We start from the raw sequence: 26,537 nt of genomic DNA, 5'->3' as shown, positions 1-26,537 counted from the left end.
ACTAAATCGGTGCAGGAAGATGTTCGCAGTGCAGTCCCACGAACGGTCACCAAGATGTAGTCGACGTAGTCGTTCGGCCACCAGAATGTAGTCGACGTAGTTGTTCGGCTCGTCCACCAGGAAGTAGTCGTACAATCGGGCAAAGCCTTAGTATTTTTGAGCAGTCACGCTAAAGCGTTACCCAAAAACCTGATTGCCCGCCTATCCCGTGCAGGATCTCAAGGCGAGCAAGGTTTCGGAGGCCTGCTCACGCTAATTCTGTGCGCGCAGAGATTAGCGTTGGGGAACTCAGTTGTTGCAACTGGAGAGGGAGAAGAGAGGAGCCGAGTTGCCTCAGTGCTCTGGTGTAGGATGGATGAGGGGCATGGCACTCCTTATATAGTGACTCAGGTGCTCAGGTTCGTTGAACCTGGACACCATCAGAGTCATTTAGGTGATGCGGTTATGGCCATTAATTACAGATTTAATTGCACGTTTAATCGCACGATTAATTGCTGTCAACGGCAAAATAGCCATCACATCACACCGCGCCGCGCCGCGCCGCGCCTCGCCTCGGCCTCGGCCTCGGCCTCGGCCACGGCCACGGCCACGGCCACGGCCACGGCCCGGCCCGGCCCGGCCCGGCCCGGCCCGGCGAGGCGAGCGAGCGCGCGCGCGCGTGTGGTTCACCGTCCTCCTCTTACCGGCTTCACAAGTGGTGTACAAGAAGTCCACCTTTTAAGTCGGTTGAGATCCTCCTCAATTCCCGGTACGGAATTAAACATTGATTCCCTAGCATTAATAGTGGGCTTTAAATTCTTTTATTGCTTTAGAATAAATGGGCCAAGCCCATTACTCCAACAATCCCCACCAAGAAATTCAAGCCACACTAGAAATACCCTCATTCTCTCTTTGATATACCAGTATTCGACAGAGACTGTTAAGTTGAACTTCCATCTAGGACAAAGGCTACACTTATTCACAACTGTGCAATGGACTATGCCTTGAATTGCCAGTTTTGTGCAAACAAGTTTGACCAGAGCCCTACACTGGTACTAGGCTGCAAAAGCATCCCCGCGGTTTGGAGCTTATAAGTCATACTCCAGGCCCTTCATGAGTTTCTAGAGAATACCCAATTCTCATAGACCATGACCAGTGGTCAAACTCATATAGGTGTGTTCCTTTCAGATGTTCTGTAGGACAACATCTTTTGTTTCAAGAAAACAACTCATTTGTTTAAAAGAAACCACCTGGCACACATTAAGGTATAGACCAACCTGCCATACAGATTAGAAGAGAAATGCACCTTATACACGGAATGAGCCCTTTTCACAAAGGTTCTCTTCTCACAGTCAGACTTTAGTTTTGTTTCACCATCCTAATTCACGGGATCTCCGATCACATAGGACAGGTTTCCACTATAGAATGACTCACGTGGGTCTCAAGCCCAATTCCATAGATGCATTGTCTATCACATTTCGTGAAAGACCCTTTGTAAACTGATCTGCCAGATTTTTAGCCGTCTGAACATAGTCCAGGGCTATAACTCCGGAGTTTCTCAATTTTCTGACAGATTTCAACCGCCTTTTCACATGTCTAGATGACTTCATGTTATCCTTTGAACTATTCACCTTGACAATTACCGTTTGATTGTCACAGTTCATTAGGATTGCCGGTAACGGTTTTTCAACTATCGGCAAGTCCATAAGGAGCTCACGAAGCCACTCAGCCTCAACAGTGGCGGTATCTAATGCTGTGAGTTCTGCTTCCATAGTTGACCTCGTTAAGATGGTCTGCTTGCAAGACTTCCAGGAAACAGCTCCACCACCAAGTGTAAACACATAACCACTTGTGGCCTTTATCTCATCAGCATCAGAAATCCAATTTGAATCACTATACCCTTCTAGTACCCTTGGGTACCCGGTGTAGTGAATTCCATAGTTCATTGTCCCCTTCAGATAGCGCATTACTCTTTCAAGACCCTTCCAATGATCATCTCCCGGGTTTGAAACAAACCGGCTCAGTTTGCTTACAGCAAACGAGATATCAGGTCTTGTAGCGCTCGCTAAATACATTAATGAACCAATGATCTGAGAATATCTCAGCTGATCTCGCATTATCCTTTTGTTCTTTCTAAGAATTAAACTGGCATCATATGGTGTTGAGACAGGTTTATAGTCGCTATAACCAAAGCGACTTAACACCTTCTCCACATAGTGAGACTGTGTAAGAATCACCCCACCATTGATCTCTTTTACCAGCTTTATATTAAGGATAACATCAGCTTCTCCCAGATCCTTCATCTCAAAATTTTGAGATAAAAACTCTTTGACTTCCTTAATCACATTACGGCTAGTGCCAAAGATCAGTATGTCATCCACATACAAGCACAAAATCACTCCTTCAGCCCCACCATAGCGATAGTACACACATCTGTCAGCTTCGTTCACAACAAAGCCGGCAGAGGTCAAAGTTCTATCAAACTTTTCATGCCACTGCTTAGGCGCTTGCTTGAGACCATATAAAGATTTTAACAACTTACAAACCATTCCTTCTTGACCCTTTGATACAAACCCATCCGGCTGATCCATATAGATCTCCTCTTCTAACTCTCCATTGAGGAAAGCCGTCTTAACGTCCATCTGATGAACGAGAAGACCATAAGAGGCTGCCAAGGAAAGTAACACTCGAATTGTGGTCAATCGGGCAACTGGTGAATAAGTGTCAAAGAAATCTTCTCCTTCTTTTTGTGTATAACCCTTGGCCACAAGCCTAGCCTTGTACTTTTCAATAGTACCATCTGGCCTAAGCTTTTTCTTGAACACCCACTTGCATCCAACCGGTTTACATCCATAAGGACGTTCAACGACCTCCCAGGTTCCATTAGACATAATAGAATCCATCTCACTCCTTACTGCTTCCTTCCAATAGTCAGCATCAGGAGATGAATATGCCTCTTCAATGGTTCTGGGTGTATCATCTATGAGGTATACAATGAAATCATCACCAAAAGACTTTACAGCCCTTTGTCTCTTGCTCTTTCTCGGAGCATCATTGTTATCCTCCTCAGGATTTTCTACAAGTGTATGTTCATTGTGTTCTATCGGCTCAGCAGAGCCATCATCCTTGATGAACTCTTGCCTAGATGAACTTGTTTCATCTCTCATGGGAAAAATGTTTTCAAAAAATGTAGCATCTCTGGACTCCATTATAGTACCAACATGCATGTCAGGTACTCCAGATTTCACTATTAAAAATCTATATCCAACGCTGTGAATAGCATAACCTAGAAAGATACAATCCACAGTTTTAGGTCCAAGCTTACGTTTCTTGGTTATTGGCACACTCACTTTTGCCAAACAACCCCATGTACGTAAGTATGACAGTGTTGGCCTTTTCTTCTCCCATTCCTCGAAAGGAGTTATCTCTTTATTCTTTGTAGGAACACGGTTTAGGACATGACATGCAGTCAATATAGCCTCACCCCACCATTCCTTGGAAAGTCCCGCTGTATCTAACATGGCGTTAACCAAATCCGTTAGAGTGCGGTTCTTTCTTTCGGCAACCCCATTTGACTGAGGTGAATAGGGAGGCGTCCTCTCATGAATAATACCATGTTCCTCGCAGAATAAAGTGAATAAATTTGAGAAATACTCACCACCACGATCTGACCTAACTCTTTTGATCTTTCTCTCAAGTTGGTTTTCTACTTCAGCTTTATAGATTTTAAAGTAGTGTAAAGCTTCATCTTTTGACTTCAACAAATAGATGTAACAAAATCTAGTACTATCATCAATCAAAGTCATGAAATATTTTTTACCACCTTTTGTCAACACTCCATTCATTTCGCACAAATCGGAATGAATTAATTCTAAGGGTGCCAAGCTCCTTGCCTCCGCGGTCTTATGAGGCTTACGAGTTTGTTTTGATTCAACACATACATGACACTTAGAATTTTTGACAAAAGTGAACTTTGGAATTAAGCTCAAATTAGCTAAGCGCATCATACAACCAAAATTAACGTGACAAAGCCTCGAATGCCAAACATTTGTTTCATCAACGTTAATAACATTGTATGCAATTTTATTACAAACATCTGACAAAGAAAGACGGAACAAACCTCCGCTTTCATAACCTTTTCCAACAAAAGTACCAAACTTAGACAAGATACATTTATTGGACTCAAAGACTAATTTGAAACCATCTCTACACAGTAGAGAGCCGCTGACTAAATTCTTCTTGATGGTGGGGACATGCTGCACGTTCTTCAGCTGCACGGTCTTCCCCGAAGTAAACTTCAGATTTACCGTACCAACACCAAGAACACGCGCATGTGATCCGTTCCCCATCAGCAAGGAGGAAGTCCCGCCGGTCTGGTAAGAAGAGAACAAAGAAGCATCAGCACAAACATGAATATTAGCACCAGTATCAACCCACCACTCGGGTGAACCAAAGACTGAAAGAACAGTAGGTAATAAATTACCGTACCCCGAAGTTCCTCCAGGCTCGCTAATAACCATGTTGGCGGAGTTGTTGCCTTTGCGGTTCGGACACTTTGCAGCAAAGTGATCCGTACTAGCGCACACATAGCAAGCTCCCGTCTTCTTCTTCTTCTTAAAAGTGGTTGTCTTCTTAGTCTTTGGTTGGTTCTGCGGTGGCTTTTTCTTGTTCTTGTTGGAGTTGTTCTTCTGAACAAGATTGGCACTTGAAGCACCAACAACTCCTTTCCCACGTATGTCCTTTGCTCTCGCCTTCTCCTCAACATCAAGAGTCCCTATGAGTCCATCTATTGTGAACTCCTGTCTCTTATGTTTTAGAGAAGTAGCAAAGTCCCTCCAAGAAGGTGGCAGCTTAGAGATTATACCTCCAGCCACAAACTTATTGGGTAACACACATGGGGACTCTTTGCTGCAATTTTTGAGATCTTTTGCCAGAGTATGTATTTCATGAGCCTGTTCCACTACAGAACGGTCTTCGACCATCCTGTACTCAAGGAACTGCTCCATGATATACAACTCACTCCCGGCGTCAGATACTCCATATTGAGCCTCAAGAGCATCCCACAAAGCTTTGCCAGTTGGCAGCCGGATATAAGAATCCACCAGGTTATCACCGAGAACACTAATGATCAAGCCTCGAAAGAGGATATCAGCCTCATCGAACGCACTCCCTTCCTCTGGAGAGAATTGTTCAGGCTTACCCTCTTTCACATGGATCACTCTCGATAGTGTTAACCACAGTATAAGCCGCTCTTGCCAACGTTTGTAATTTGAACCATCAAAAGGTGATGGTTTGATTGATGCAGCAAAGCTAGATACCGAAAGCCTATTAACATCATCAGGTTTTTGGATTGTTAGAAATCTAGGCAATTTTCGGTATATTTTAATTCCAAAATTAGATGTATAAACTAGCAATATTTCTATGACTTTAAGGAGTAAAATAAAACATGTGAACATGTTTATACTTATCACACATATAAGCATAAACAATATAAATAACCAAAGTTTTAGGGAGTACCCTAAAGCGGGGCCGTTGCCGGAGGCATTGGCTGCGCTGTTACCAACTGGAGTAGACATCTACTCGGTTGGCCTCAGTCGAAGTAGTCGAACTAAATCGGTGCAGGAAGATGTTCGCAGTGCAGTCCCACGAACGGTCACCAAGATGTAGTCGACGTAGTCGTTCGGCCACCAGAATGTAGTCGACGTAGTTGTTCGGCTCGTCCACCAGGAAGTAGTCGTACAATCGGGCAAAGCCTTAGTATTTTTGAGCAGTCACGCTAAAGCGTTACCCAAAAACCTGATTGCCCGCCTATCCCGTGCAGGATCTCAAGGCGAGCAAGGTTTCGGAGGCCTGCTCACGCTAATTCTGTGCGCGCAGAGATTAGCGTTGGGGAACTCAGTTGTTGCAACTGGAGAGGGAGAAGAGAGGAGCCGAGTTGCCTCAGTGCTCTGGTGTAGGATGGATGAGGGGCATGGCACTCCTTATATAGTGACTCAGGTGCTCAGGTTCGTTGAACCTGGACACCATCAGAGTCATTTAGGTGATGCGGTTATGGCCATTAATTACAGATTTAATTGCACGTTTAATCGCACGATTAATTGCTGTCAACGGGCCGCGCCGCGCCTCGCCTCGGCCTCGGCCTCGGCCACGGCCACGGCCACGGCCACGGCCACGGCCCGGCCCGGCCCGGCCCGGCTCGGCGAGGCGAGCGAGCGCGCGCGCGCGTGTGGTTCACCGTCCTCCTCTTACCGGCTTCACAAGTGGTGTACAAGAAGTCCACCTTTTAAGTCGGTTGAGATCCTCCTCAATTCCCGGTACGGAATTAAACATTGATTCCCTAGCATTAATAGTGGGCTTTAAATTCTTTTATTGCTTTAGAATAAATGGGCCAAGCCCATTACTCCAACAGTACCAACTAGATGATCAACAAAATCATCCTCACCAGGAAATTTACCGCTATCTTTGAACAAATAGCACACAAAGCAAAAGATTAGAATCACTCAATTAGCAATTAGCCCTTGCTGTGCTCTTGCTCTTGCTCTAGTAATTAGAAAATTTCAAACCTGTGCTAGTGCTGGAGTTCACTAATCAGTTTGCTGTTTGCCCTCACGGCTCCCCCTCCCCGGCCGCCGGGCGCCGGCCGGCCGGACGGCCCACGCCGCGTCGCGGCGTCGGAGTCGCCGACTTCACCGCCGCGCAGCGCGGCAGCGCCGCAGCGGCCGCGCCCGTGCCCCGCGCCCCCGCCGCTTGCTGCCGCCTCCCCAGCGGGCCCGCGCGGCCGCGCCGGCGCCGCGACACCGCTGCCTCACCGGGATGCGCCGCCGGCCCACCGGCCGCCGCCTAGGGTTCCTGAGCTGTGAAAGCGTGAGGCGTGAGCGGTGAGAGCGCGTGAGAGGTGAGGCCGTGCCCGTGAGGGAGTCGAGGGAGAGGGAGAGATGCAGGCAGTAGGCCGGAGGGAGGGATGGGCTGGCCGCCAAGTGGGCCGGACGCGCTGGGGGGAGGGATGCAGGGAGCCCGGCTGGGAACGCTGAGTTGGCCTAATTTGCTTGGATATAGCTTTGTCTGTTTGGTTTTTCCCTATATTTATACATGGTATACACTATATACTAAATTTTTTCTCCGAAATAATGGATATTCAACTGAATACCCATGAATACATATGGGCCCGCCCCTGGCTCGAGTGAACATCAAGTCATCATACCACTACTATAGTAGAAAAGAAGATTTGGACGCTGACTTGATCCAAGTGATGGAAGGGGTCAGCACTCGGCTGTTTGATCGCTTCTCGGCAGCAAAGCCAGGAACCTAACGACCTCGGTCAGATGATTCCGGTCACGAGAAACGCCTTTGCACGACTAAAAATTCTCCACTTGATCCCTCAAGCTATCGTCAGAAATCTGTGACGACAAAGTCAACCATGTTCAATCTGCGAAAGAAAAGGAGAGAATAACGAATAAACAAATAAATAATGGAAAAAGCAAACAGACTGCCTTTTAAATTGACGTCCTATTTAGTTGCCTTCAAAATTCCAAAACTTTACAAGATTTCTCATCACATCGAATCTTTGAACGCATGCATGAAGTATTAAATGTAGCTAAATAAAATAACTAATTATACAGTTTGTCTGTAATTTACGAGACGAATTTTTTGAGTCTAATTAACCCATGATCGAATAATAATTACTAAATACAAATGAAAGTACTACAGTACTTTACACCTTAAAATTTACGCAACTAAACAAGACATGAGAATTTACAGCACTTGTTCAGTGAAAAAATGTTACTACCTCCGTCCCAAAATATAAGCATTTGTTGACTTTTACTGATCATGTTTAACCATTCGTCCTATTTAAAAAAAATTTATAAAAATATTATTTATTTTGTTATGATATGTTTTATCATCGTATATATTTGAAGTATATCTTAATTGTTTTTATTTTTTCTAATTTTTTTTTAAATAAGACGAATGATCAAATATGATTAGTAGAAGTCAACAAATAATTATATTTTGGGACGGAGGAGGTACTACTACCGGTGATGGTAATTCCGTGCGCGCTGGAACGAACCCCGAGGCGATGAAGAAACAACGCATGTCAGCCGAGGTGGGCCCGTTGGAAGGAGTAGAAGCGAGTAGGGCCCTGTTTAGTTAACACTTCATAAACCCCGAAAAAAAATCACATCGAATGTTTCGACACATACATAAAGTATTAAATAAAGTCTATTTATAAAACTTTTTGGATAGATGGGCTGTAAATCGCGAGACAAATCTAATGAGCCTACTTAATCCATGATTTGTAACAGTGATGCTACAGTAACCATCTGTTAATTATTAATTAATCATGAATTGATTAGCATCATTAGATTCGTCTCGCGATTTACAACCCATCTGTGCAAAAAAATTATAAATAAACTTAATTTAGTACTTCAAATTAGTAAAATTTCATCACACAATTATTTTGTAAAACATCTCAACACGGCCCAGGTGTGGGTGTGGCGGTATGCGCTTGGATGTGCTGCCGTCGCCTAGCTAGCTTTTTCCATCGCCACGTCCCGTCACCCCGGCCTCTCTTTTTCCACGCCGGGAATCGGAGTACGAAAAGGCCGCACTGCTCACCTTGTAGCCTGTACCCTCAACCAATTTGTTTCCTGTCCCCACGCCACGCCCCACTCCGCTTCATTTCATTTCCGACATTTTTCGCGAGCATTTTGTTCGAAAATTTTCCCCGTCTGGTACAGGACACGCTATTGGCAGGCATCGTATCGGGTGGCGCCGTAGCGGTGGGCACCGCCGCACCGGCAGGCATTGGGATCCCGTAGCGCCCCAGCAGGAGGGACATGACGCGGCGGTAGTGAATCCCGGAACGGAAACAATTAAGCGCGTGCGAATCCCGAGGCGGCGGCGGCCGAAATCCACGTGCCGCGTGAGGCCATAGTTATTGCCCTGTGAATCTCGATGCGTTGGTGAATGGTGAGCGTAGCAGTAAAACTGAGGCGGTGATTTTCTCGTGATTTTTAGTTTTGATTTTGGCCCTGTGAATCACTTTCACCCGCCGTGTGTCTGTCTGCGAGTAAAACTGTCACTGCGATCGCGATTCCGCCGCGCTGAATCCCGAGCCCAGCATCGAAATCCCAAGTCGATCGCGCACTCGGAAACTACCCCCACGCCGCCGTACATTCAGAATCTTTCCTTGCGCCTGCCGTCACTGCGACGTGGGGCCACAGAGGTGCGTTAATTTGCTTGCGGGAGTCACGAGTGAGGAGTGGATGTGCGTGCCCGTGTGCGTCGAGGAATTGGAGCGGCAGATGTTGCAACCTCTTGCGCCGAGCCTAGTTCAATCTAAAAACCATACTAGGTGGCTTAGTGGACAAGTTATATCTTTGTTAATCGGAGTGCATGTGCCGTTCGTTAACGATGTGGCATCGTCAAGTTCTTTACTCTCATCTAGCAGGCCCGTATCTGGGCGGCCGTGCGACCGCACAGGCCCCCGAATTCGAAAGGCCCCCAAAATATTAGGTATATATTAGATATAGTCATGCAAACACTTTAATTTAGTTGATTGTTTGACCCAATTTGTGGCAAAACATGGCCCAAATTGCTCCTAAAAGATAAATCGTCGTAGACGTATCACTTGCCACTTTTTTTTTACATGGGTGCTGTTTGGGGTCACGTGTGTGATCTCAAGTGTACCTGTCACGGCACCCCAACCTCTTCAAGATTTCATGTTTTGGAGATAAAATCGGCCTAATAAACCAGACCTCTCAATGCTTTGTTGCTAGAACAAACTTTTTTTCGGAAAAAAAATTTTGTTGCCCAAACAATAACAATTGTTCCAGCAACAAAAAAAATTTCCGGAACAAAAAATAGTTATTGGGCCTTATGTGATGATTTAACTATCAGTCACACGTGTGACTTCTAACATTTGTGCTTTCACACAGCACATCGTGCTCGTGTGACTTCTAACATTTGTGCTTTCACACAGCATATCGCGCTTTGCCGACTGGTATCGCTTGGTATTCATGATCCTTCACTAGGTCACCAGGGCCCCAGTCCATTGTTTCGCACAGGGCCCCCGAATTTGCCGGTACGGCCCTGCATCTAGGTGCGCTAGCTTCTTCCGTGCATCCGGCCGGTAATTAGATCATGTGTAATCAATCCTAGGATAATACACACTTGTCATTTGCATGAGCTCCCATTGCCAATTGTTGGACATGTTTCGGCTGCATATCTATATATGGCCCAATAGATATGACAAACTACAATTGTGTACCAGGAAACCAAACACTAATCTAAAAAAGGTGTGGTATAGCCATCATCCAAGTAGTCCCTAGGTGTTTATGCATACAAGAAAAATCGGCACCGTTGATTTTGTGTGTTAGCGCCGTGCAACTTAAGCATACACGCTCCTGTTGGATATATGAACAAGATTCACATATAATTTACGCTGAGACGACTCGCCAAAGAAAGAGGGAAAAAAAGAAGAAGGCAAACTTCAGCTGCACTGATTGCTATAAAATGTTATGTTGTTTGAGTTCAAAATCAACCGTTGATACCACATTGATAGTCTTTTGGGGTCATATTCCCTTCGTCCTGGAATATAAAGCGTTTAGAACTCCAAAGCTGATAGAGCAATAATGCACTAGACTAGTCTATTCTGCAAAATGTCTCCAACCAAGAATCTGCGAATAGAAATCATATGTTATAATGATACTGGGTTTAGCTAACTCCTACACACCTCCTTGATTATTTGCTTACTTTTTTAAGTGCATAACATGGTTGGCGGATCCTGTGTACACTAACCATTTTCAAATAGTTTCCGTCTGATTCGAGTGAGTCTTCCTGTGTGGACCATTTCTTTCACACCTTGTCAAATGTCTGGAATTTAGAAATAAATTGATCATTTGAACTAGTATCCAGATTAGTAGAAACCGTTAAGTGTACCGAACACAACTACATGATAGTTTATGCTTGAGACTCTATTATGAAGTGTTTCCTTTCTCTCCGATCATACGTATCATTTTCTTTGTTCTTTTATCTGCACCTAATCAGAACCTAGGTAACCATGAGCAACGAGTGAGTATTATATTTCGAACTGAAGACAAATTTGAGAGAACCAAGGGCATATTTGATCTGGATCGATGTCCGTGCATCGGTGAAATTTAATATTTTGCCGCTATATGATGTATGGCGTGGCGATACATCAAAATGACCTTACATGGTAACAAATGTTTAAGGCGGTATATGCAAAAAGTCGTTGAAGTAATTAGCTAGTTTGATCATATCACTTGACAGATTCTCCTGGAACATTTGGAATCCACCAAGGAATTTACGAAGTGTGGTCTGTCACAAGAACATTGACTAGTCTTTATTCTTGTGGTTGATGGATTTTTTTGAACATATATAAAAATCCAAACACACCCTGTTTGGGGATTTTGTTTAGGTGAAAGTAATGCACCCTGTTTTTTTTTGTAAAGATAAGGCACTCTTTTTTGGGAATTCGATTAGAAGCCACACAATACATCCTGTTGTGGTTTTGTTTATTTTGTCATACTTTAGAAGGTCTGTCAAGAAGCCAGCCAAGGAACCTACTAAGTTATAACGTACCTCACCTTATGTTTGTCTTAATTGCTCCACTGGCTCTATAGTGTGACCTCCAACAAGCTTGTCCTCTATTGCCTCCCTTTATTCTTTAGCTATAAGAGATTTTAGTTTCCTCCATCATGAGATAACTATTTAGGTGTCGCACACGAGGGGACTAAACATACTATGGCAAAGATAGCGGAATTTGAAGAAAACGGCGGTTTTTAGAAAGAGCAGAAGGCACTGTACAATGTTGCAAGAAGGTTGTTGCCCAAAAGAAATTAAGCATTTTAGATCAGGTAACGGCCGATGGGCAACTTGGAAAAGGCAAAATACAGTTATAGTACAAAGAAACATGGGACCAAACCAAATGAAACGGCCCTCTCCGTCGGCAGAAAACCGGGAAAATGCTAGCGACCTCCCCTGCACGGCCACTCGTCCCGTTCCGTTCCGTTTCTTCTCCAGCCCGTCGTCTATAAAAAACAGTCGTCCCTCTCGAATCTGCCTTCCCTGCCCCGACCTCTCTTTCGCTTCCTCCTCTGACAAAACGCAACGCGAACGTGACGAGAGCCACACCAATCCATCAGGGCACGCGCCCCGTCGTCCCGCGAGGCGCTCCTTCCCTCTCCTCCCGCCCGCGTCTCCTGCGCCGTGCACGACAGAGAGAGGGCGCGATGAGGCCGGGCGGGCCGCCGAACTCGCGGGCGCTGCAGCCGCCGCAGCAGCCGGGCACGCCGGGGCGGTCGCGCCGGCGCCCGGATCTCACGCTGCCGCTGCCGCAGCGGGACCTGACCTCGCTCGCGGTGCCGCTCCCGCTGCCTCTCCCGCCGTCCTCGGCGCCGTCGTCCACGTCGTCGTCAGGGGCGATGTCGGGGCCGGCGTCGCTCGGCGCGCCCACCCCGCCGACCTCGGCCGGCTCCGCGCCGCCGAACCCGCCGCCGCTGTGCGAGCTGGAGCGCGTGCGCCGCATCGGGAGCGGGGCCGGCGGGACGGTGTGGATGGTGCGCCACCGCCCCACGGGCCGCGCCTACGCGCTCAAGGTGCTCTACGGCAACCACGACGACGCCGTGCGGCGGCAGATCACGCGCGAGATCGCCATCCTCCGCACCGCCGAGCACCCGGCCGTCGTGCGCTGCCACGGCATGTACGAGCAGGCCGGTGAGCTCCAGATCCTCCTGGAATACATGGACGGCGGCTCCCTCGAGGGCCACCGCATCGCCGACGAGGGATTCCTCGCGCACGTGGCGCGCCAGGTGCTCTCCGGCATCGCCTACCTCCACCGGCGCCACATCGTGCACCGCGACATCAAGCCCTCCAACCTCCTGATCGACTCCGGCCGGCGCGTCAAGATCGCCGACTTCGGCGTGGGCCGCATCCTGAACCAGACCATGGACCCCTGCAACTCCTCCGTGGGCACCATCGCGTACATGAGCCCCGAGCGCATCAACACCGACCTCAACGACGGCGCCTACGACGGGTACGCCGGCGACATCTGGAGCTTCGGCCTGAGCATCCTCGAGTTCTACCTGGGCCGCTTCCCCCTCGGCGAGAACCTCGGCAAGCAGGGCGATTGGGCCGCGCTCATGTGCGCGATCTGCTACTCCGACTCGCCGCAGGCGCCGCGCACTGCCTCGCCGGACTTCAAGAACTTCATCAGCCTGTGCCTCCAGAAGAACCCAGCGAACCGGCCGTCCGCGATGCGGCTGCTGCAGCACCCGTTCGTGGCCCAGCCGCAGCCGCAGCCGCAGCCGCAGCCCCTGGCCGCCCCGCCGCCGTCATGATGACTCGCCCCAAATCCACAATTCCCACCGATTGATTGGTTCCCGTCCTGATCCGACCGGGTGGATTGATCACGGATGGAAGGTTGGTTGCCTGATTGGTTGGCAGGCAATGAGATGTGGGATCTAGGGACGTTCCCCCTAGCCATTTTGGGAATTCAAGCCACCGCCACAGCAACCATCATCAGCACATCCATTGTTGTCACAGTTGCTCCAGGAATTAAAGTTCGCGTCTTAGCACTTGTTTATTTTTTTTTCTTCTCTTCCCCCTCTTTCTCTACTTCATTGTTGTTCATGGTCCTCCAAATGATAATCATAAAATATGGGTTGTTAAGAAAGCAATCGCGTTCCATTTTGTAATACCCAGCCAGTCGAACTCCTGGTGGTGGATTGGAAATAGGAGTAGCTGGTGGTGGTGATCCATCAAACTCCTGGAGTCCTGGTGGAGAAGATGATGACCATATCAACATAGCAGGCCTTGATGCTGGCTTCTTGGATTCCGTAATCCTTGATGGAATGATGGACGGATCAAATCTTCTGGTATTATTTTTGATAAAAACTGGATCAAATCTTGCAAACGGGAACCAAATCGACATTATTTTTTCTCTCATTTCTCTGGCTTTATTCTTGCCCGTCTTGTGGAACGGATGGCAGGCAAAGCAGTAGCCCCCCCCCCCCCCCCCGGCCTGCAACAATGTATGCCCTTTTCTTTTTCTCGTTTTGCTCCCCTGTTTGCTTGGTTGGGGCCCGGGCCTGTGTGGGGCGCCACTTTGCATGCACGGTTTTTTGGTCATTTTTAGGCGTCGCTTGGCGTGTCATCCTAATTTTTACGCAGTAAAAGGAAGCATACGAGAGGCAGGAGAGACAGCGAAAAGCAGGGGGAGGGAAGTGAAGCATACGAAGGTGTCCTTCGGCTGCTCGGCACCACTTATGCTTATCACTTGCTCTCGTATGACCGTTTAGTTTCCAAAAAATTTCACGCGCTACAGTAACTTGCAATATTTGACTATAATTTGGAGTATCAAATGTGGATAACTGACAAAACTCATTCCATAACCTCCGAGTAAAATCGCGAGACGAACCTAATGAACCTAATTATGCAATGATTAGAAAATGTTGTGCTACAGTAACCAACCCTAATGACAGATTAATTAGTCTTAATAGATTCGCCTCGCGATTTCCAGTCCATCCACGTAATTAGTTTTATAATTAATTTATATTTAATACTTCTTTTAAGTAGTCTAACAGCCCCAAAAAATTTTGCAACTAAACGGTCCCTGAGCTCAGGCCTCGGAGGCTCTCACAGAGAGAGTTGCTTGGAATGGATAGATTTGTAGGCCTGCGAAAGGGGCGGCACATAGGAAACGGATTAATGGAGGCATGTGGGAATGGCGTGAGCCCGCCCTGCCAGGTGGGCCCGGTGGGGGCGTCGCCCGTGCCGCTATGCTGCTGCAGTAGAGGGGTAGTATGAAACTATGAATAGCGTGATCTTTCGGGGGAAAAAGTATGAATAGCGTGAACAGTGTGCGCTCTGTCTGTGCTGTAAAATAAATAAATAAATGGAGACACGCCCTCATGCCCCGTGTGTGTGTGTTTAACTGTGTATCGGCTCGAAGCAAGGATGAGGGCACCCACAGTGTATCCCAAAAACGAACCTTGGTGACTAAGAAAGAATCGAATAGAGCACGCTGGAGCAGTCGAACCATATCTGTCAGAACTAAAAGCGAACTCCAAACTCGGTTCGGACTTAGGGAATAAAATACTACTTCCCTTCCGCCTCCGTCGGTGAAGACACGCTAGTGAGAGCAGAGGATGTCCAGGTGATTGAGATTTTTTTAGCATGCACGGACCCTACAATATGATGTTCACACTGCACAGAGCGAACGTTGGTTTGGTTCGACTTCTGTTGTCGGGTGTAGGCGAACCGCACAGTGGAGCTGCTCTGAAGAAATAGAAATTCCTTGCCATTCACTGCCACTCAGTGCTCAACTTGTGCTGCTCCAAGAGTTGCATTTTCCAAATTAGCTGCAGCTAGTTTCTTTTTTAAAAAAAAAAACAAATCAGCTGCAGCTCAAGGCAACTGCCATGAGGAATTTGGATAAAAAAGTTTTATTAGCTCCACTGACGAAACAGAAAAGCGAGCAACTGTCTCTGAGTCTCTCTTTTTTTTTTAATTACACCAGGAGCACTGGTACATCATTTAAGAACTCGGTTGGAGCACCCACGCTGACCGCACGCTCAAACGCAGGTGAGGTTACCTGGGTGGTCCCAGAATGCGCCTACAGAGCAACTCACACCCCAGTACCCCACACACCACCACACACGCTCAGCCTCCCTCAGGGGAATTTTCCCCGATGAGACGCGCGGGTCGTCCCCGACGGGGATCGAACCCGGGCGGGTGGGCTGCACACCGGCAGCGCTCACATACGAGTATATTTTTGTTGTTGCCGGCTGCTGCTGCTAGCGTCACGACCATGCTGGGATGAGTTGTGTTGCGGTGTCGTCTTTTCCCACCGTGCGGCCATTGAATTTCAATCACTGGCGAGGGAGGCGGCGCAGGGAAAGTCAATGCGGCGTCCACAGGATATCCGTGGAAGGTGGCTCCGTCCGTAGCCTCTCGTCTCGCATGGCATGATGGAGTGGGATGACAGTGCTCGTGACATGGAAACCGACGTTTTTAACCAAGGGGACGGCGTCGGATTGGATGGTGCAGTTCCATGGCCGCACACGCCAAGGCCATACCCGAGCGACATCCTGTGATCCTGACCTGGGCGCACGCTGATTGGAACGAGCGAGAGCCCCTTCCCACGCCGGCAGTCCGGGTTCGATCCCCGGGGCTGGCACCGGGGGACACCTCTGCAGCCCTCCTATCGGAAAAAAAATAGAAAGAAAAAAAGAAAAAAAACTGCCCAGGAAAGGAAGCGTGAGAGCGGAGGATTCTCTTCTGAGGCGAAGCGAAAGGTGTGCCCTAGGCTGACAGGGGTGCGTCGATCTACGGGGAGGAACAGTGGGCAGACTCTGGGAGGAAGAAGCGTCCTAGGCTGTCGCGTAGCCCCTGCCACTGTTTGGAAGTTTCGGCTCGGCGAGGAGCGAGGGCCGAGGCGACGGATCGAGGATCCATCGCCGGCGTCATCGTATCTACAGTAGGATCTACTACTACTGATCTAGGCAAGGCAACGTCCGCATCGGCGCCGGGCGTGGCCCCTGCTACGGTTTGCAGCCGCAAAGGAAGGACGGCTCCGACCGGTTGCATCTCGCGTGCTCTCCGGCGAGATGCTCTCCCTCCGTCCCTCGATGTGTTTCGGCGGCGCCAGTGCACGGGCAGCGTGGTGAACTGGTGACTGGCCGTGAGACATGGCACAGGCCGGGGGACCAGGCTTCCTCGAGGTCACTCACATGAAAGCCATGTCCATGTCCACTAGCCTCCTCCCGCCGCGGCAGGGTTACACGGCCCAACACATCAAACAAAGTAGTAGCGGCCTGATCGATCACCACCGTGCCAGGCACAAAGGGTGGTGCTGGTGCAGTGTGTTTGGCGCGCTCCACACCGTGATGATTCATTCACATGTCTCCCTTCTCCCAGCAGGCCAGCACCCAGAGTTACCAACCGTGTGACCGCGGCAATCTCCCTAGCATAGATTCTCGGCAATTTGCCGGCCGTCCGCGTCCGCGTCCGCGTCCGCGTCGGGGCTTTTGCCGACCTTCCCAGGTCTGGCGGCTGCGTGTGGTGACCGTCGAGTCGCCGTCTCATGGATGCATGCAACATGCCTATGCCTAGTGATGCTGTTAGCTGACTCGGTCAACTGATTCTGCTGGCTCCTGGGTCACTGAATATGCTTCAGCTGCGAATGGTTTTTTTTCCCCCGCGATTGGAGGAGCCGGTTTGATGTCTGGGCTGCATCAGCTGTGACAGCGCCAAGCTGCTGCGTGTACAGAGATCGGCACTTCGCTACGCAGCTTCGTCAGAGTTTCAGACAAGGCCGGCGGTGGTTCTGGCATGGACAGGGCAACAACGCCAACGCCTGTCGGGTACAGGGCACGTCAATTCCACGTGCTACCAGTATCCTGGACAAAGCTTGGAAACGGCCGCAGCGACACGACCACGACACCAACTTTTGCTCTGCCATCTCGAGAACCGACAGGTTCCAGGGCGCGTCACGTCGCGCGAAACGTGCGTGTTGCCTGCCGGCCGGTTCGGCGTCAGGCAGGGGGAATGTCATGTTCCGTGCTGTGACTTGGACCAGACCAAGGACGGAACGATGCGGAAATCCATCCTCAATTCTTTGTTCCAGTGAGTGAGTGGCCTGTCGCCGCTGAGCCAGCCGTACACGATCATGGGACGCGAATTTCAAAATGGCTTTTGGGAGAAACCGAATTTGTCTTTGGAATTTCAGGCGGTTTACAGAGGTAGCACAACTTTTGAAGAATCTACTGTAGATGGTACAGGCACTGCACAGGGTAGAACTTACCGCCTGCAATGCGCAAGTGGCAATTGGCATTGCCATGGCGCTCTGCTTCTGCCAGCTGCATCGTTTTGCAGCAGCCACACTCTAACTCAGACCAGGAACACATTCAGTTCAGCTAATCAATCTTCAGTGACTAGCCAGTTTCGCACTGCTCCGTGGCGATCGGTTGGTTACTCGAATGCGATCAGGATCTCTCTCTCTCTCTGCGTCAGTCAGTTGTAGTTGAGCCTCCGTGTCGGCATGGCCGCCTGGCTCCCGTTCGAGCTGTGGTGCTGGTTCGGCCTCCCTATCGATGGATCGCTCACCCCATCCTGCACATCGGATTCGAGATCACCACCAGCGTTAACGATACCAAGGGAAAGTAGTAGGAGGGAGGGAGGAACGGGCGTTACGTGTCGCGGATTCGAGTAGGGCCTGCTGTGGGAGGCGGAGGAGCTGTGCATGCCGCCGCGGCCGCTCATGGGGTTGCAGTACTCCATGTTGTCCTCGCCGAGGGCGCGGAGGCGGTTGAGCTCCGGGAGCACGACGGTGGCGAGGTCGGGGCGGTCCTTGCGCCGGAGCTCGCAGCAGCGGAGCGAGATCTCGGCGAAGCGGTGCGCCTCCTCCATGGGCCAGTCGGGGACGGCCGGGTCGAGCAGGTCGGCGAAGGTGCCGCGCTCCAGGGCGCGGCCGACGTGGTGCGTCAGCCCCATGGGCGACCGCGCCGTCACGATCTGCAGCAGCATCACGCCCAGCGAGTAGACGTCCGACTTGACGCCCAGCATCCCCGTCTGCTGGTACTCCGGGTCGATGTAGCAGAAGGTGCCCGCGGCGGAGGTCATGTGGCACTGCGTCACGGAGTCGGCCACGGACGGCGGCACCAGGCGCGCCAGCCCGACGTCGCTGATCTTGCTCACGTAGTTGCGGTCCAGGAGGATGTTGCCGGGCTTGAGGTCGCGGTGCACCAGCGGCTCCGGCTTGGCCTGGTGCAGGAACAGCAGGCCCGTCGCGATCTCCGCCGCGATGCGGAACCGGTGCTGCCACGGGATCACCGGGCCGCCGCCGCGCCGGAACAGGCGGTCGTCCAGGCTGCCGTTGGCCATGTACTCGTACACCAGGCACCCGTACTCGGGGCAGGCGCCCAGGAGGAGCACCATGTTGGGGTGCCGGATGCAGCTCAGCACCTCCACCTCCTGCTGGAACTGCGACCGCCCCTGCGCCGCGTCCGGCCGGAGCACCTTGATGGCCACCGGCGTGTGGTCCAGGTGGCCCTTGTACACGGGGCCGTACCCGCCCTCGCCCACCTTGCGGGCCTCGTTGAAGTGGTCGGTGCCCAGCTCGATCTCCTCGATGGTGTACTTGCGGTACCGGACGGACTCGCGCGCCCCGCCGCCGGCGCCCATGGAACGCAGCCGCTCCTCCGCCTCCTTGAGCGCCTTCATCTCCGCGCCGATCCGCTTCTGCGCCTCCAGGTCCGCCAGCCGCTGCGCCGCCTCGGCCGCCTCGATGGCCGCCCTCGCCTTGGCCTTCTCCTGCTCGATCAGCGCCATGGCCGACTCCTCCGTCAGCCGCGTCTCGTGCGACCGCTGCTCCTCCTCCACCTTCCAGCGCTGCAGCTCCATCGCCTTCTGCTTCGCGCTCAGCGCCTCCTTGCACGCCGTGCTGTACATGTCCATGGTCTGCTTCAGCTCCAGCCGCAGCCGCTTCATCTCCGCCTCCATGTCGTCCTGCATCGCATCGACGCCCCAATTGCATCATGCATGCATCTCACAAACAAAAGTGATTCTGTTCCGTCTCCTGGCCCTGGGGGTACGCTTTGACTTGATCGTATCGTACCGTGGGCTGGGAGCACCACGAGGAGGTGCTGGTTTGGGAATGCGCTGCCGTGCTGTCGTTGCCGAAGGAGTCGCCCCACCGGCCGGGCGTGCGCGCCTCGAAGCTGTGCTGGTCGAGGCCCTCCGACCCGCTCGACAACCGCGGCGGGTACCGCTCCGTGCTCCGGCGGGGGGCCGAGCCGATGAACGATATGTCCGACGACTCCGGCAGCGAGAACTCCGGGAACGGCTTCCGCGCCGACCCCGCGCCCAGCCCTGTCGACCTCGCGAACGGCGACCTGTGCCCGGCCGCACGAAACAGCCGTCGAGGTCACCATCAGCAAAACATGCCGTCGCCGGAGGCCGCGAGAGAGTGGACGGCGAAACTTACATGATGGGATTGTCTTGCATCATCGGTGTCGCGGCAACATCACCTGCCAGAATTTGTTGGGTGACGCATCGCAGTATTGTACAGTGCGATCATGTTATGCTACAAACAAGACAAACCTCTCGATGGAGGCGGCGGCGTCCATTTCTGCGCGGCCGCGTGCACCTGCTGTTCGGGCTTGGGGCCCTGGATCATGGTGCGCAGCGGCGACACGGCCGGCGCCTGGCGGATGGCCTGCCGGACCGAGTTCACCTTGCCGCCCTTGGTGACGACGTACACGGTGCAGAAGTCCGGCGCCGTCTTGGAGATGGTGCTGGAGATTTCCGCCTTGAACCTTCACAAACCGAACCAGGAAGGGATTTCTCTTGTCGTTCAGAGACGTCCAAGCCTGGTGAGCAACACAGGGCGCGCTGGACGCGTGGACATCGACAAAGACGGGACCATCGCTCACCTGACGAAGCCGCCCCTGGCGGTGGCGCCGACGACGAGCTTCTCGATGGCGGCGTGCGCGGCGAACTCGACGATCGACTTGGCCACGTCGTGGTCGTCCAGCACCACGTCCTTGCACTGGATCTGCAGTCAGGCACGTGTTACATCATATACTAGCAGACCTCTGAAATACTTTCGAGGTTCGCGTACGTACGTCTTTCCGGGTGCAGAAGCAGCGGAACGGGAGGAAGAGGTCCTTCATCTGCGGGTCCGTCGGCTGCTTGTACCCGGCGGCGTCCTCCACCCCTCCTGCACGCACGCCGCCGTCAGAAACACGGAGGTCGCCGCCGACGAGAAAAATTAAACTGCCCGGAACGCGGCAAGGATGCTTTGCTTGCCTGAGGTACCCTTGGTGTTGACATGGACGAGAACGATGGTCTGGCCCTTGTGGGCGAGCGTCTCGGTGGCGTACTTGAGCGCGTTCTGGCTGTTCTTGTCCTTGTCGATGCACACCGCCACCAGCGGGTAGCTGCCGCCGGTCTCGCCGTCCTTCCCGTCGCTGTACTTGCCCATCCCCTGATCGAGCTTCTTCTACGGTGCCTTCCCTTCTCCCGCTCTGATGTATGCAGCAAAGCTATTTGAATTGATAGTTTTTGTTCCGCTATGTTTTCTGGGCTGACTTCCTACAATTCTGATGTCGGCAATTCATCATCCCCTCAAAGGTCTTGAGGAGGGGTGGTGTTCAGAAGAGGATTTTGGGGCATCTCTTTCAGGCTCTCACTTCTGTTCTCTGACCCCCATTGACTATAATTAGAGCGGCTTCGGAATGTTAATCATGTTCCTTTTGAGGAATTCAGCTGATTTAACGGGTAGCCACCAGTTCTCCCCTTCCCATTTTCTGCTAAGCAGGTGGGATTAAAGTTAAACAGAAAAATAATAAGGATCTCAAATTAGATCACTTTGCCAGTCCTTCACAAAAGCGTCGCTCGAGGATGGCACAACTTCAATCAGGTGCTTTTAAGCAGAATGACTAAAAAGCAGACTGGCATAAAAAGGTGAGATTCTTTTAGGAGAGCAATCAGAAAATTCACACTGTTGCAACTTCCAAATTTTGATCAACATTTTAGAATGCATATTTACAAGAATTTTGAACTATCAAGCTAACATTTACATTACTAACACTTTACATTTTCAGCAATCAGCAATGAAATCGGGTCACACTCTAATCACCTCATAGTATGCCTGATTGCCTGAGTACATGTTGATCCACCGATACAATCAACTATCTAGATTTGAGTTACTCACCTGACCCTCTCATGAACAACTCATCAGAAAGAGCTGTCGAGAAAGCTAGTCTTAGCCGTCTAGACTAGAAAATTGTCTATCATATGGTATATGACATCTTCTCCATCCGAATTAACTGGATGAATCCTAACCTGCACCAATTATAAATCCACAGCGAATGCTCAGACTTCCATGGAACACCTCTATCTTCCAATATTACGGAATATCAGGGAGTATCCGAAAAGGAAACATCACATATATCGATGGGAAGGCCACCGGCCACAGCTACTGAGCAGGTACAACAATAATAAGAATGATGCATAAGATTCTGTCTCAGCTGCCCAACAAGTACAATGTTGTATGCTTAGTAGTTCAGTTCCCAGTTGGTGAGTTACTTGTAATATGAATCCACAGTTCGCTAAACACGTGAATGCAAGTCCAACAATACTAGAATAATTGAGAAGTTTCTTCCAATAGCAGTCAAATCTTACCTGGATGTTATTATGGGCGTTGTATCTTAGCCAGCTCTTATGAAAGCATACATCCACACGTTCCCAGCTCACTTGTGTAAGGCCTCGGATCATCCTCTCTGAAAAAATAGATCTCTTAATGCACAGGTAGCAGAAAACCCACTGCTTAAAGGTTTTTAGTTTGTAAACATGTGGAGTGCACATCCTACTCACATCTGTAATTTCACATTAGATAAGCTTATCATTTAACAGCTGTCACGCAGCAGCATTTCAGCTTCCTGCAACTCCTACAGTCACCTCTACCCAGTCTACAGGGGGGGAAAAAAGAGCAAAAGGCCAGATGAGTAATTGTGCAAATCGAGCACTATTACCTTCTAAGCTATCTGGCAGCGAAGCTTCAACGGTCTCCTCTTTTTGACGATCCTCTGAATTTCCTTTGTCAATATTAATAACATGAGGATACTTTTCATCGTTTGCTGATAACTTAAGCTGTGAAACCAAAGACCACATTTATAATATGAGTGGTAAAGCACAGGAAAACTTCCATTTTCTCTTAGTAAATAGGAGTGCTGGTTTACTTTTGGCAATTCATGCTCACGCCGAATTGACGATGTTCTCCAACCAACTATATCTTTTGCAATGAGTCAAGGGCACGACCAAACGGATAATTCAACAAATAATTTGATGAAGAAAATATAAAATGTGTGGCATCAGTAGGATACGATCATATGTTACATTAGCATAGGCAACCCGACGCTTAAAAGAGCGCAAAGCAGACCTGCATACAGTAACAGAGTGATAAAGATGTTTGAAGCCAGCGTATGAAGTATAGAGATTGATGTCACTTGGGACAGTAACTGGATCAATACATGAATTTCCCATCATCACAGTCTTCAACCATCCGAACTAGAAGCGGAGGCTTCCCATCATCCCTATCTGTAAGGAATAAATGTTTACCAGTTCTTCCCACTATAAAATGTGCAGTTCCGGCAACAGTTCTCTCGAAAAGTGGGACGCCGAAAAGAAAGGGAAGCTGACGAAAAACAAAGATATAAAAAGGAATCAGGGTCTTGGTACAGATACTGTTTTGGTATTGAAACCACTGTGAAAAAAAAAACTAGAGGAGAAAAGTTAGGGAATTCAGTAATAAGAATACAACAACAAAATAACTTTTTAGTCCCAACCAAGTTGGGATTCAGGGCTAAAAGTTATAGGATAGACAAAGTTCAGAATATCAGGAGGCTCATGGGAGTATGGGACTTAGGAGGGCTGACAAAAACGTTAATAATAAGATAGAACAAGAATGTATCAGGTATTCACAACTGCACATAAGTAAATAGCCATGAGACTTACTTGTTTATTCCATCTTGAGCCCAAGTGTGGCGTAGCAGACGTGATAAAATTTATTGGTTCTAAACCAGCTATTTTACCAGCACCAGGTATTTTTTGTTCATCATTAAGCTTATCAGTATCAAGAGAAAAGGTTTCATTGGTCGTGGGTTCATAAAGTTTTCCGATTGCACATCTTGTTACTAAACCACCAAGGGAATGAGCAACAAAAGATATCTTCCTCAAGTTTCTTCTTCTCTGAACAACTTGTCGAACCTGCATGATAGATATTTGTTCATCTAGTACCCTTCTAACTAATTCTATAATTTACTGTCAACTTCACTAAACTAAAGCATATACTATTCTATGAATTGGCATATAACGAATGAATTACAAGATGAAAAACTTCATTTCACAGGGTTACTATTTGGTTGTACCTCCTCAGCTAGCCTTTCACCCATCAAATCAACTCCATCATATGTTAATTTTGAATGATTGCTCTGACTACCTGCAATGAAGAAATTTTTAAGATAAGATTTAAATAATCTTACTATTCTGAACTAGTAAGGTCAATGGTCAGATAGGTGTACAGTGGAAGTTGGAACACACTTGATGTGGCAAACTAACTGGGTAGCATGACTGCATGAGACAAACATTACAGAACTGTAATTAGCAAACTAGACTGCACTGCACATCACTCCCAGTTGCATCATGTCAGACTGTCAGTGTACTGCTTCAATTGATTTCAAGTTGTGGTTCTAAGCAGCTCTACCCTATTCTAATTGGTGTTTATTTGCTTAGCGGTTGCTTTTAAAATTACACTGACATGCACCTGCAAAATTTTGATGTAACTTCACATTTCTATGTTTGAACCTCTCCCCCTTTGCGATAACACATTCCATTTCAAATCAAAGTGCGAAACAGGCAGAGTATGAGCGCTCACGATGCACAAAGACTTTCCCCGGCAACCTGTTCACGAACTGCTCCGCTGCAAACTTCCAGTCCGCCGAACTGGTCAAAACTCAAACCACCAAAATTAGAATAGACAAGAGGTCAAAACTCACAACCAGCAGTCAACTAGTCAAGCACTGCAACCATCGCGTGCGCACCTCCCGTACAGCCCGTTTACCATGACGACGAGGTGGTCTGCCCCCTCGCCACCGACCTCTTCTTCCTCGCAGCTCCCGGCGGCCTTCCCCTCGGCCTCAGCCTCCGCCTCCGCGGTCGGGGGCGGTAGATGCTGCGACAGGAAGCACCTCATCCAGTTCGCGAGGTCCGGCCTCTCGTCCCCAGGCCGAGGCTTGCGGCCGAGCAGGAACCCAAGGTCGAGCCCGAGCCCGGGCTGCTGCCACCGCGAGCTGCTCCGGCTCCGGTTGCCGCTGCGCCCCGGGGGTGCGCTCGGCGACTGGCCCATGAGGGAGGCGGCGTGGCGGCGGCGCCGAGGAGGGGAACGGGAGGAGGCGGAGGCGAGGGAGCACGTGGCGGAGGTGTGGAATCTGGAAGACGCGGGCATTTCCCGGTTGGTTCCGGGTCCACGTCGGACGGTTCTGGAATTGCTCGAGAGATGAACCGTTGCTTTAAGAAAAATCAATGACAGTTTTCAAAAAAAGAAAAATCAATGACAGTGTTTGGCGTGCGGTCGTATGCATAAGAGGAAGTCGAGTGATTAAATTTGAGTGACTAAAATTTATTTTAATTATTTATTTTTTATATTTATTTATTTAAAATATAGTTTCTACCTCAGTAGTACCGACTAAATAGATTAAAAATGGTGGGTTTTATTTTTGGTAGTCTAAATAGAGGGTGGCCAAATTGAGGGAGTGGGAAAGAAAATTTAGTCACCTTCTCATTTTAGTCACCCAAGTAGAGATCCTACTGGAGATAAAAATTAGAACAAAATGATTTAAATATGAGTTTAGTCACCCAAATAGAAACCCTGTTGGGGTTGCTCCAATATCGAGCGGTCCTAGTTAAATGTCACCTATGAAGACATAAAATAATTTCCCAACGGAACCATTTCTAATCACCATTCTGAGTCATTAACCGTTTTGAAGCTATCGCAAAAAGAAAACATTTGTTCCAGATACTTCCGCATGTGTAGAATTCGGATTAGTTGGCTGCACGTTTGCAACCTGCAAATTAATCCAGCTCATTCTGGACATGCAGTCCTGTATATGGACCGTTAATTTATACTGGGAGCTGAAGGCCCAATAACAGTTGCCTTTTTTTCATGCGCTTTTTTTTTATATTTAAAAAAATTAAAATTTTAAAAATATATGTCTGTTTTGGAAAATTTCAAAAGTATACCCCGGTCGCCCCCCATAGGGCGACAGGAACCCGTTTGTAATAAAAATATTTACAACCAGACTTCTGGAGACCTATTTGTAATAAAAATATTTACGCATAGACTGGGGGGCCGGTCGCCCGTGGAACGGGCGACAGGGGAGGCCGGTCGCCCCCCCATCAGGCGACAGGCCTCCCACGTTGTTGTTTTCTGGTCTTCATGTTTGGTCCGGTCGCTGGCTCGTTGCTCTAGTTCGGTTTAAGTAAAAAAAATGGCGAGGGAGCTTTGGATGGCTGCATGCGTCTTCTTTGACTTTGTGAAAGGGCGTGCATGCTCGTGGGTCCCACATATGCATGCAGCGTGTGCAAGTTTCCCAGCCACTTTCCTTTGGGTGAGTTGAAAATTTGAAAAGTCTGTTGTGGGCCCTAGCTTTGTGCATAAGATTGCTATTGGCTGGGGCTCCTATTGCTTGCTGTACTCTAGCCTGCCAACCTGCTGCTATGAGGCCGCTCGTGATGTGCTCGGCAGTGCGCGTGAGGCCGGTCTGCCACGGCCTGAGGCTATTTAGCACTTGTCGAGCCATCCACGAGCGGCCTCATAGCAGCAGGGCAGGCTATTTACGCACTTGCTCGAGCACATCCAAGAGCGGCCTCATAGCAGCTGGCAGCTAGATACGAAAATAGGCCAGAATAGACATCTTATGCAACAAGCTGGGCCCAAATTGCCACCAAAGGAAATCCAACTTAGCGACCTGCTGCAG

The 26,537-nt window shown here is 49.5% G+C and overlaps 3 protein-coding genes across 5 annotated transcripts; 1 reads left to right on the top strand and 2 right to left on the bottom strand.

Moving 5' to 3' along the window:
- The first annotated feature begins 12,049 nt into the window (after positions 1–12,049).
- On the top strand, positions 12,050–13,694 carry LOC120657420 (mitogen-activated protein kinase kinase 5-like). The gene has a single exon (XM_039935731.1). The coding sequence runs from the start codon at positions 12,231–12,233 to the stop codon at positions 13,335–13,337; it is 1,107 nt and encodes a 368-aa protein (XP_039791665.1). The 5' UTR covers positions 12,050–12,230; the 3' UTR covers positions 13,338–13,694.
- A 3,977-nt stretch (positions 13,695–17,671) lies between these two features.
- LOC120657418 (U-box domain-containing protein 35-like) lies at positions 17,672–21,318 on the bottom strand. Its single transcript, XM_039935728.1, has 8 exons — positions 20,809–21,318; positions 20,625–20,719; positions 20,433–20,554; positions 20,101–20,315; positions 19,985–20,027; positions 19,616–19,892; positions 18,193–19,506; positions 17,672–18,111 (listed from the first exon to the last, which is right to left on the bottom strand). Exons 1-8 carry the CDS (start codon positions 20,981–20,983, stop codon positions 18,013–18,015), a joined length of 2,340 nt encoding a protein of 779 aa, XP_039791662.1. The 5' UTR covers positions 20,984–21,318; the 3' UTR covers positions 17,672–18,012.
- A 156-nt stretch (positions 21,319–21,474) lies between these two features.
- LOC120657419 lies at positions 21,475–25,029 on the bottom strand. 3 transcript variants are annotated; one of them, XR_005668159.1, is made up of 11 exons: positions 24,603–25,029; positions 24,437–24,504; positions 23,931–24,001; positions 23,518–23,769; positions 23,034–23,197; positions 22,887–22,942; positions 22,743–22,795; positions 22,536–22,653; positions 22,378–22,442; positions 22,186–22,283; positions 21,802–21,846 (listed from the first exon to the last, which is right to left on the bottom strand). XR_005668159.1 is itself a non-coding variant. In XM_039935729.1 (10 exons), the coding sequence occupies exons 1-10, from the start codon at positions 25,004–25,006 to the stop codon at positions 21,775–21,777; spliced, it is 1,356 nt and encodes a 451-aa protein (XP_039791663.1). In that variant the 5' UTR covers positions 25,007–25,029; the 3' UTR covers positions 21,475–21,774. The 3 variants fall into 3 exon arrangements, 2 of the variants coding, with proteins under 2 accessions (XP_039791663.1, XP_039791664.1); XM_039935729.1 differs by lacking the exon at positions 22,378–22,442 and having other exon boundaries at positions 21,475–21,846; XM_039935730.1 differs by lacking the exons at positions 22,378–22,442; positions 23,518–23,769 and having other exon boundaries at positions 21,475–21,846.
- Between the last annotated feature and the right edge of the window lie 1,508 nt (positions 25,030–26,537).

This window comes from Panicum virgatum, chromosome 1N, assembly GCF_016808335.1.
Source record: "Panicum virgatum strain AP13 chromosome 1N, P.virgatum_v5, whole genome shotgun sequence".
In the NCBI taxonomy this organism is placed as follows: Eukaryota; Viridiplantae; Streptophyta; class Magnoliopsida; order Poales; family Poaceae; genus Panicum; species Panicum virgatum.
Note: the sequence above shows the minus strand (reverse complement) of the source record. Positions and strands in the feature narration are given on the sequence as shown.